This window comes from Mastigoproctus giganteus, chromosome 14 (genome assembly GCF_048544385.1).
Source record: "Mastigoproctus giganteus isolate SK-2022 chromosome 14, ASM4854438v1, whole genome shotgun sequence".
In the NCBI taxonomy this organism is placed as follows: Eukaryota; Metazoa; Arthropoda; class Arachnida; order Uropygi; family Thelyphonidae; genus Mastigoproctus; species Mastigoproctus giganteus.
In genome coordinates, this window is record NC_143588.1 from 4349607 (window position 1) to 4361933 (window position 12327).

General features: G+C 39.2%; 1 protein-coding gene across 2 annotated transcripts in view; it reads left to right on the forward strand.

Moving 5' to 3' along the window:
- The window catches only part of LOC150074954 (transportin-3-like), a 742971-nt gene that overhangs the window by 295183 nt on the left and 435461 nt on the right, over positions 1-12327 (forward strand). For both annotated transcript variants that reach the window (XM_090388987.1, XM_090388988.1), the window contains one exon: positions 2258-2320. In XM_090388987.1, coding sequence (XP_090245113.1) covers positions 2258-2320 — 63 coding nt within the window. The remainder of the gene's footprint in view (positions 1-2257; positions 2321-12327) is intronic.

Consider the following 12327-nt stretch of genomic DNA (forward strand, 5'->3'; position numbering starts at 1 on the left):
ATACCTGAATGTTATATCCAGCTCTTCTGAAATTCCCCAATTAATAAACATCAGAGTCTAAAGAGGTTCAAAAGAATGGCAACTAGATTTATTAAGCATTCCAGAAATTTTCTTATGAAGCATGTCTCAGTATATGTGGACTGCAGAGCCTGGAAACTAGATACCTTAAGGTCTTTTCTCGGTCTATATCTTAAATAAAATTTTGGGGTTCAACAGAAGGCTATATGAAATTTACTTTCTGGCAGCTTTTTGTTGAATCATTGGTATAAGTTGTCTCCCTAGGTCACCAAGCTGGAGAACCTGACAAAGATCATATAATAGTAATAGTATTCATATATATCACATAGGCTGTCCATATACTGTATATTATATATAGTAATAGTATTTGCCATATAGTGGAAGGAAGCCACAGGCTTTTGGTGTGCTGACAAAAGAAACAAAAAAACAAGTAGATGAAGAAAATACAGTATTCGTAATTACTGTTGGTAATTAATGTTTTTTATTACTGGTATTGAATTACCAATAATTACATTAATTATTGGTAATTAATGTTTGTTATTACTTATTTAGCAATAAACAAATTATGATTGATTGTGGGTTTCATATTATTTTTATTTTTGATTAAGGCCAAACGTGTGATGAAGAGTTGTTTTGTGTATTATACTGGAGGAATATTTAAATGCATTTTATGTCACTACAAAAATAAGCAAATCCGATTATCAATTAATAATACTTATCAAATGTACTATACAACCAAAGCAGAATAACTTCAGATAACTGTTGCTTTTTATATTTGACAGCACTGTCAGTTACTATAACAATTAATTACTTCTTTAGCATTCATATTAAGCAGTTAATGTTATTGAATGCTTTTTGGTGAAAACAAGTAAAAACATTTAGAATCTGATTGATTTTAATGGATCAGAATGGTCACATAGATATGGTTTTTTTTTTTTTTTTTTTTTTTTAGGATCATTAGCAACTAAGGCCATATTGCTCTGGGAATGTGCGGTGGTCATTTCCTGACCTTTCCGCATCCTCCGTATTTGGTGGTGACGGGCTCGAACCCCGGTCTAATCAAGAAGCATGTGCTACGCACTACTGCTCCTTCCCACCTGGCTACGGAGGCACCTCATAGATATGGCTATTTGAATTAAAAAAATCTGGGATTTTGAATATTCAAATATAATAAAAAATAAATAAGAATAAGCAGACATATATGAACTAAAGTGATTTATTCATAAAGGTAAGGTGTGTTTATGCTTATTTTTATTTATTTTGTATTTTATTTTAATTATTTTTATATAATATTGGTGTAACCACACCATAGACAACTATTATATAAAAAAACTATGTTAATAGTGTGAAGGGCATCATTTTATCTATATCTCATATTGTGCTCTTCCTTCACAGCGAGTTGCCATGTATTGCACTACCTCGAATAAGTAACATTTCACTAAAAGAGAAGACCATTGTTACTTATTCTCAGTGGGCACCACCACCCAGACCACACCATTTCAAGACTTGTTGGCCTTTCATCGGTGGGTGGGCAGGTACCCTGGTATTGCAGACATGACAATCCGGTTGTGAAGATAATCCCACATGAAAGATGCCAGAAGGTATACATGATAATATTTAAGTAAAATTAAATGCAACAAGGCATCATATTTTTAAGAGTATAATAATCTATATAATATTAGTGTAAACACACCATAGACAACTCTTAAATAAAAAACTACATTAATAGTGTGAAGGGCATCATTTTATCTACCCACCCACCAATGAAAGGCCAACAAGCCTAGAAACACTGCTGTCTGAGTGGTGGTGCCCACTGAGAATAAGTAACAATAGTCTTCTCTTTTAGTGAAATGTTACTTATTGGAGGTAGTGCAATGCATGACAACTTGTTGGGAAGGAAGAGCAAAATATAAGATATAGATAAAATGATGCCCTTCACACTATTAACATAGTTTTTTATTTAAGAGTTGTCTATGATGTGTTTACACCATTATTATATATATTATTATACTCTTAAAGATATGATGCTTTATTGCATTTAATTTTACTTTATTTTTTTACCATTTTTTAAAATCTATATAGCCTCCGTAATTGTAATGCACATTTATTATCCCAACTTCGTTTTTACTTTTCTGGTACATACCTTGTAATTTTGTTGGTGTAACAAACATCTTTAATATATATATGTTAGAATTATGATTGGTTATGTAACATTGTATCATTTTTTTATTTTCATTAGGGTTTAGGAAACCTGCAAACACTTGATTTGCTTTTGATTTGTGTTGGACATCATGATTATGAGGTAATTTTTCAAATATTGACTGTTAATTTTATTTATTTATTTCTTTTAATTCTGAGTGAGTGAGTAAGTTGGATCCAAATGTTGATAAGTGTGTACAATATTATTTAATGTATTGGACATGCATTTTGCACTAAAACTGTTGATGATCATGCTCAGATAGCTAACAAACTGAATGAGTATTTTGCATCTACATTCACACATGAGGAATTATTAAGGTTGAAAATGGCAGAAGGTTATCAAATTGTAGCAAGATACTTAATGATTTTGTAATAACTGAGAGCAAAGTGGAGGACAAATTGTTGAAGTTAAACATAAGAAAGGACCAGGGGTGGATGGGATCTATCCAGTTATATTAAAGGAGGCCTCAAAGGAAGTAAGCAAACTCTTAGCCATAATTATGAGAGCATCCTTGGACTCAGGGGAGGTTCCACGGACTGGAGATGTGCAAATGTATCCCCAATTCACAAAGGGGGATCGAAGGGTGACACGAGTAATTACAGACCAGTTAGTTTAACTTCTGTTCCGGGTAAAATAATGAGTCGCTGGTTAAAGATGCATTGCAGGATCATCTAGACAAGACTGCAGCAATAATTCAGACACAGCATGGGTTTGTTAAGGAAAGTCTTGTCTGACAATTTGATAGGATATTATGATGTGGTAACAAAGGAACTGGATGCAAAAAATAATTTTGATATCATATATTTGTTTTTCAGGAAAGCTTTGACACTGTTGCGCATGGAAGACTATTGTACAAATTGGAGCAGAATGGTATTAAGGGTAAGTTGCTACAATGGATAAAAGGATGGTTAAGTGGGAGAAGACAGAGGGTGGTAATCAATGGGTGCTGCTCTTCTTGGACTAATGTTATTAGTGGTGTCCCACAGGGTTCGGTGTTAGGTCCACTGTTGTTTTGTATATTTATCAATGATATTGATCGGTAATGTGCAGTCTTGTGCAGCTTGCTTCATTGCATCATATGCCACTAATAATCTCAATCTCTTCCCCCCCCACACACACATGCACGCGCATGCAAAAAATTATATGCACATCAAAAGTCCTTACACAGATACTGCTATTTAGACCAAACTTTCACCATATTGACAGCGATATATATATAAAACCTCTGCAAACTCAGCTGTCTGCTGCTGCCACTCTGTTTGCTTCTTCCATCCCAATGATTGGCTGTACCTCAACATCGACTGGATTTCTCCCCAGACCCTATGCATGCTTAGTGCTGATTGCTGACTTTGCACTCAGGATGTAGGTTTAGCCTCCTCTAGTTGCAGTGCTCTCTTGATATTGACTGTCATGACAGTCTTTGTCACCAACTTCACTTCATGCCTTACTTTTTAACTGCCGATGACGCTTTGTGATGTGCATTACCTTGTCTGGATGGACAGGTGCATCTTAACCCTTGATGTTCATAGCTGTTAATCCTGACAGGGTAGAAATTCACCTGCACACCTTTCTTGTCGGCCAGGTGACACTGACATCTTTGAATGTCCCACACTGCTAAACCTTAGAGGGTAGGAACTTCGCGGACATAATAGGGCTTACGGAGACACGGTGCCACCCGGAAATTGGGATGATGAGTTACGGCTTGTATAATGTATTTAGGAAGGATAGGGTAGATAGAAGGGGTGTGGAGTAAGCCAATCAGAAGCAGCCTGAGTGTGATGATAGCTTTCCCGGATTCAGATGTTTCACACGCTAGTATAGAATCTGTATGTGTGAGATAGTTGGAAAGAAAGGTATAATGCGAGTAGGAGTAATCTACAGACCAGGTGATTGTGAAGATTATGACGAAAGCCTCTACTTGCAAATGAATGCGCAAGTAAAGCGTCAATGTCTTATTATGGGTGATTTCAATTCTGCCTCTTAATTGATTGGAGTGAATGGGAAGGAAACTGATGCATTTGCACTAACCTACATATGAATATAAGGTATTGTGGGGAGTGATAAACTGATGCATTTGCACTAACCTACATATGAATATAAGGTATTGTGGGGAGTGATAGAGACTGGCAGCCCACCAATATCATTGTTTTTAGCAGTTTGTTGTTTGTTATTTGGTTTTTAGGAGCATTGGCAACTAAGGCCATACTATTCCGGGATATACGGTGGTTATTCCCGAACCTTTCCACATCCTCCGTATTTTGTGGTGACGGGCTCGAACCCCGGTCTAATCAAGAAGCTTCTGCTACGCACTGCTGCTCCTTCCCACCTGGCTATGGAGGCACCATTTTTAGCAGTCATTCAGAAAGTTTTGACATAGTTTCAATCAGGAGGGCTCTGGATTGTAGTCATTTCAACATTTTTGGTGATCCTGTGATGGATCCCAAATATCTTTAAATTAGAAATGGTGATATCTTCCCTCCAGGCTGGGTGGATAGGGTATGTATTACCAGAAAGTTTGGCATATCATGGCAATGTACTTCCCTTCAAAGCCTTTTAGGTTGGTTCATTATCATTATCATCCAATTCATTATCATTGGATGTTTCTAGTCTTGAGCTTGAAGGCTCTAGAGATGGATATTCATTTATATCCATGGTTACTCCTTTGAGCCACGAAGGATAATTTTCCCCTCAGATTACAGGTCCCGTCACGTGGAGGCAGGAGAGGTGCCAACTAGTGATCAAGCAATCCGGAGAGCAGTACGTTGCTAGGGAAGGGAGCAGTAACGTTGCTAGCAGGGTTGGAAGTAACATTGTGAGGGTCAGCAGTAACATTGCAAGTGGAGGAAAAGTTTTGTGAAGCTAGTAGTCATCCTAGAAAACACTAGAAAAATTGCTTGGCACTAGATGTTTTCAGGTGCTTCCCTTCAAAGCCTTTTAGGTTGGTTCAAGTCATTATCACTGGATGTTTCTAGTCTTGTGCTTGAAGGCCCTAGAGATGGATATTCATTTATATCCATGGTTGCTCCTTTTAGCCACGGAGGATAACTTTTCTCCCAAGTTACAGGTCCCACCATGTGGAGGCAGAAGAGATTCCAATTAGTGACCAAACGATCCGAAGAGCAGTACGTTGCTAGTGAAGGTAGCAGTACGTTGCTAGTGAAGGTAGCTGTAACACTGCGAGCGGGGTTGGCAGTAACATTGCAAGTGGAGGAAAAGTTTTGTGAAGCTAGTAGTCACCCTAGAAAACACTAGATGTCATTTTAGGTAGTGAGAAGAAAGGGAGGATGAGGAAGGAAGGCGGCCTCCAGATGAGTTATGTAGTGTCAGGTGAAGAGTTGGAAATGTGACCCCAATGTGTAGGTTAGTGCTGGGGGCACACCCAGGCCCAGTGAAGAGTAAAGGATTGCAGGGCTAATGTGTCTTGCAAAAGACTAGTGCTATTATGGACTAGGACAACAAAAAATGTTTCACCTGGCCCACTGCAAAAGTATACAGTTAAGTTAGTAATGGCCACATGGTGCAAGAAAGCCTATGGCTTATGCTGCACCAGCCAAAAAAAAAAAAAAATGATAAAAAAAATAATAATAATAAAATAAATAAATAATAATAATTAGAGAAAGAAAAGGAAATTAAACCTATCTTCCTATGCGCTTCCCTGACCCGAAGGTACTATCCAGATGACCTTTGAATTTCCCCAAACCGTCAGCCTCTACCACCCATTTAGGCAACTTATTCCAGTAATTTATAACTCGCTGGCTAAAATAAAACTTCCTGCAGTCCAATCTACACATTTCCCCCCCCGTAACTTGAATTTATGTCCCCCTAGTTCTAGCATCATTTATAACCTTGAAAATTTCGTCCTCATTCATTTTACTGATGCCTCTCAGAGCCTTAAACACCTCAATCAAATCTCTTCTAAGGTGTCTAGTTTCCAAACTCTGCAACACACATATTCGAAGTCTTTCTTCATAAGGACACCCTTTTGCCGATCTCACTGGGCGAGTCACTTGTCTTTGCACCCTTTAAAGAAGCTCGGTGTCTTTCTAATAGGTGCGGTCTCCATACTTGAACACAGTATTCCAAGTGTGGTCTAACAAAAGCCTTATATAATGGGATTATCACGTCCCTATCTCTACTTGCAAAAGTTCGATAGATCATCGATAGGACACCACGGGCCTTCCTTGCAACCTGTTTACAATGCTCAGAGAATTTCATGTCTGACCGTATTGTAACACCCAAGTCCCTTTCCTCCAGCACTGGGTTTAGTTGAACTCCACCAAGTGAATAAGTTATTTTGGAATTACTGTTTCCCAGGTGTAATACCTTACACTTTGTTGGATTAAAGCATAGCTGCAATTTTTCCAATCATTCCTGAAGTCTATCTAGGTCTCTCTGAAGAAGCCCAGCTTGACAGTGATCATTAACTACTCTACCAATTTTAAGATCATCTGCAAATTTAGACATCACGCCCTCTATCCCTTCATCGATGTCGTTTATGAAAATTAAAAAAAATAGTGGTCCTAATACTGATCCTTGGGGAACCCCACTTTTTACATCAACCCAATCTGAGGAATAGCCATTTATCACAACCCTCTGCCTTCTGCCCTGAAGCCATCCTGCTATCCATCTAAGAATTTTCCCAGTGATTCCAACCTGTTCCAGCTTATAAAGCAACCTGCTCATGTGGGACTGAGTCAAAAGCTTTGCTGAAATCTAAATAAACAACGTCGAAATTATTCCCTAAATCCAGCTCTTGAGTGACCCTTTCAAAATAGCAAACCAGATTTGTTAAAAATGATTTTCCCTTTACAAAACCATGCTGAGTATCCTTGAGAATTTCAATTCGATCCAAATGATCCTGAATTCCACCCTTGATCATTGCCTCCATGATTTTCCCTACCACTGAAGTCAGACTGACAGGTCGATAATTTCCCACTTCACTCTTAGAGCTACCCTTATGTATGGGAGATACATTAGCACTTTTCCAATCCAAGGGAATCTCCCCAGAGTCTAGTGATGCTCGCATAATTAGCTTCAATGGTGCAATGCACTCACTTGCTGCTTCCCTTAAGATTATAGGGTATATTCCATCAACTCCAGGAGTCTTACTGGCCTGTAGGCTCGAATGTTTTCTCATTAAATAATCTCGCGAAATTTCAATATCATTAATTACATATTTTTCAACTTCGCTCCCACAATTTCTCATTGCCACAAAAGGTTTTTCATTTGTAAATATCGATGCAAAATACAAAGGGTACTAGGAAAGTTTTGCAATACAGCTTTGTTTATTTAATTTTTTCAAAGTAATTTCCTCTACATTCAATACACCTCTCCATCCTCCGAAACCAATCTTTAAACCAGTTCTGCCAAGTTTCACTAGGGAGTAAAGCACACTCGTTGTCCCAAGCCCGTAGAAGGTCCTCATCGCTGGAAAACCGCCTCCCTTTTAGCTTCATTTTCACATGCGGGAACAGTGCAAAGTCGCAGGGAGCAAGGTCTGGACTGTAGGGAGGGTGCTCGAGAAGTTTCAGTCCTGTCGTGGTCAAATATTCGGTGCAGGCTTTGGCGCGGTGAGCTGGAGAATTATCGTGATGGAGGTACCTGGTGTCCATTCTTGACTTTGGCCGCAGATTCTTTATAGATCCAATGACTTTAGGCAGGCATTGTTCAGTATACCACTTAGCTGTGACTGTCTTCTGCGTGTCCAAAACGACACGTTCCACAATTCCACTCGATTTGAAAAATACAGCTATCATTTTCTTTTTTACAGATCGGGATTTTCTGACAATTACGGGTGTGTCGTCATCATCAAAGACCCAAACTTTGTTTTGAGCCTTGGTCGGCAGATCGTAATAGTACAGCCAAGTCTCGTCACCTGTCACGATGTTGTTCACATACCGAGATTGTCCCTTATCAAACTTTTTTAACATCTCCCGGCACCAAGTCACACGTCGTGTCATCTGCTCTTCAGTCAGTTGATGCGGCACCCAGAGAGAACAAAGTTTCTTCACGTGCAAATGATCTTGCAGAATCGAACGAATTGCTGGTGCATTTAGGCCCAAAGTATCCTCTATCTGTTGGTAGGTCACTCGCCTGTTTTCGTCAAGCATTTTCCTCACAGCAGTAACGTTTTCCTCCGTAACTGACGTTCGTGGCCTTCCCGGCCTCTCAGAATCCTCCAGAGTGAAATTTCCCCTTTGGAATTCTCTATACCACCTGAATATCATTGTACGATGTGGACAATCATCATCTAGTGCAAGAGTCATTTCTTCTAAGCACTGGTCTATGGTTAAACCACGCACGAAATTATACCGCAAAACTGTCCTTATCTCATTTCGTGACCACGATGCCATCGCAAGCACTTTACACTCTCACTACTAATGAATAACTGAGCCCATCGACTTGGCGCGGCGGCTACTATGCACGTATGAACATGTCTCAACATGCAGCAACAAGCAGCTTCCTGTGATTCATTGTTGCGTCATATTGCAAAACTTTCCTAGTACCCTTTGTAACTGTTGAGTTAATCTGCAACGGCAGCTGGTGTATTTAATACTATCCCCTTTCCCTTATGTAAAGGTCCGATATGGTTTGTCCTGCTCTTCCTGGCATTTATATATGTGAAGAATTCCTTGACTTCCACCCCACTCTTTGCTCTGTTTGCTAGTGATTTCATAAACTGCCTTTGCCTGTCGAACCTTTTCTGTGGCTCTATTACAGATCATCTTGTAGCTGTTATAGGCTTCGGTACTTTTTATTGCTCTGTAACCTTTCCATGCCACCTTTTTCTGCTCAAGTAATGTGGCAACTTGGAACCCTTCTCGTGGAGTATTTTTTTAATGGTAAATATGCATTCAAAGCATGTGTGATTAATGTTCTAAAAGCGTGCCACAGTTCAATTGTATTCATTCTCTGAGCGATATCTACCCAGTTAATAGAGGCCATGTAGTACCTTAAGGCATCGCAATTTCCTTTTCTGAAAATAAAACCCATTCCTTTGCCTTTTACTGTTGCTACCTCTCTCATCACCACCGTAGAACTCCGTGATCACTTCCTGCTACTGGTTCCTCTACTGTCAGCCCTGTTATGTCATCTGATTCATGATTAATGATGAGGTCTAGGATATTCTTTTCTCTGGTACTTTCCCTGACATGTTGATACAAATAATATTCATCTAGTTGAGTTAAAAATTTTGTTCCCCATGTCGAGTTTCCTTCCCATTTACTCCAATCAATTAAGAGGCAAATTGAAATCACCCATAATAAGACATTGACACTTACTTGCAAATTCCATTTGCAAGTAGAGGCTTTCGTCATAATCTTCACAATCACCTGGTCTGTAGATTACTCCTACTCGCATTATACCTTTCTTTCCAACTATCTCACACCATACAGATAGGATATTATGATGTGGTAACAAAGGAACTGGATGCAAAAAATAATTTTGATATCACATATTTGGATTTCAGGAAAGCTTTTGACACTGTTGCACATGGAAGACTATTGTACAAATTGGAGCAGAATGGTATTAAGGGTAAGTTGCTACAATGGATAAAAGGATGGTTAAGTGGGAGAAGACAGAGGGTGGTAATAAATGGGTGCTGCTCTTCTTGGACTAATGTTATTAGTGGTGTCCCACAGGGTTCGGTGTTAGGTCCACTGTTGTTTTGTATATTTATCAATGATATTGATCGGTAATTGTGCAGCTTGCTTCATTGCATCATATGCCACTAATAATCTCAATCTCTCCCCCCCCCCCACACACACACACACATGCGCGCACGTGCAAAAAATGATATGCATATCAAAAGTCCTTACACAGATACTGCTATTTAGACCATCCTAGATCTAGACTATCCTAGACCTCATCATTAATCATGAATCAGATGACATAACAGGGCTGACAGTAGAGGAACCAGTAGCAGGAAGTGATCACGGAGTTCTACGGTGGTGATGAGAGAGGTAGCAACAGTAAAAGGCAAAGGAATGGGTTTTATTTTCAGAAAAGGAAATTGCGATGCCTTAAGATACTACATGGCCTCTATTAACTGGGTAGATATCGCTCAGAGAATGAATACAATTGAACTGTGGCACGCTTTTAGAACATTAATCACACATGCTTTGAATGCATATTTACCATTAAAAAAATACTCCACGAGAAGGGTTCCAAGTTGCCACATTACTTGAGCAGAAAAAGGTGGCATGGAAAGGTTACAGAGCAATAAAAAGTACCGAAGCCTATAACAGCTACAAGATGATCTGTAATAGAGCCACAGAAAAGGTTCGACAGGCAAAGGCAGTTTATGAGAAATCACTAGCAAACAGAGCAAAGAGTGGGGGGGAAGATAAGGAATTCTTCACATATATAAATGCCAGGAATAGCAGGACAAACCATATCGGACCTTTACATAAGGGAAAGGGGATAGTATTAAATACACCAGCTGCCATTGCAGATTAACTCAACAGTTATTTTGCATCGATATTTACAAATGAAAAACCTTTTGTGGCAATGAGAAATTGTGGGAGCGAAGTTGAAAAATATGTAATTAATGATATTGAAATTTAGCGAGATTATTTAATGAGAAAACTTTCGAGCCTATAGGCCAGTAAGACTCCTGGAGTTGATGGAATATACCCTATAATCTTAAGGGAAGCGGCAAGTGAGTGCATTGCACCATTGAAGCTAATTATGCGAGCATCACTAGACTCTGGGGAGATTCCCTTGGATTGGAAAAGTGCTAATGTATCTCCCATACATAAGGGTAGCTCTAAGAGTGAAGTGGGAAATTATCGACCTGTCAATCTGACTTCAGTGGTAGGGAAAATCATGGAGGCAATGATCAAGGGTGGAATTCAGGATCATTTGGATCGAATTGAAATTCTCAAGGATACTCAGCATGGTTTTGTAAAGGGAAAATCATTTTTAACAAATCTGGTTTGCTATTTTGAAAGGGTCACTCAAGAGCTGGATTTAGGGAATAATTTCGACGTTGTTTATTTAGATTTCAGCAAAGCTTTTGACTCAGTCCCACATGAGCAGGTTGCTTTATAAGCTGGAACAGGTTGGAATCACTGGGAAAATTCTTAGATGGATAGCAGGATGACTTCAGGGCAGAAGGCAGAGGGTTGTGATAAATGGCTATTCCTCAGATTGGTTTGATGTAAAAAGTGGGGTTCCCCAAGGATCAGTATTAGGACCACTATTTTTTTTAATTTTCATAAACGACATCGATGAAGGGATAGAGGGCGTGATGTCTAAATTTGCAGATCTTAAAATTGGTAGAGTAGTTAATGATCACTGTCAAGCTGAGCTTCTTCAGAGAGACCTAGATAGACTTCAGGAATGATTGGAAAAATTGCAGCTATGCTTTAATCCAACAAAGTGTAAGGTATTACACCTGGGAAACAGTAATTCCAAAATAACTTATTCACTTGGTGGAGTTCAACTAAACCCAGTGCTGGAGGAAAGGGACTTGGGTGTTACAATACGGTCAGACATGAAATTCTCTGAGCATTGTAAACAGGTTGCAAGGAAGGCCCGTGGTGTCCTATCGATGATCTATCGAACTTTTGCAAGTAGAGATAGGGACGTGATAATCCCATTATATAAGGCTTTTGTTAGACCACACTTGGAATACTGTGTTCAAGTATGGAGACCGCATCTATTAGAAAGACACCGAGCTTCTTTAAAGGGTGCAAAGACAAGTGACTCACCCAGTGAGATCGGCAAAAGGGTGTCCTTATGAAGAAAGACTTCGAATATGTGTGTTGCAGAGTTTGGAAACTAGACACCTTAGAAGAGATTTGATTGAGGTGTTTAAGGCTCTGAGAGGCATCAGTAAAATGAATGAGGACGAAATTTTCAAGGTTATAAATGATGCTAGAACTAGGGGGACATAAATTCAAGTTACGGGGGGGAAATGTGTAGATTGGACTGCAGGAAGTTTTATTTTAGCCAGCGAGTTATAAATTACTGGAATAAGTTGCCTAAATGGGTGGTAGAGGCTGACGGTTTGGGGAAATTCAAAGGTCATCTGGATAGTACCTTCGGGTCAGGGAAGCGCATAGGAAGATAGGTTTAATTTCCTTTTCTTTCTCTAATTATTATTA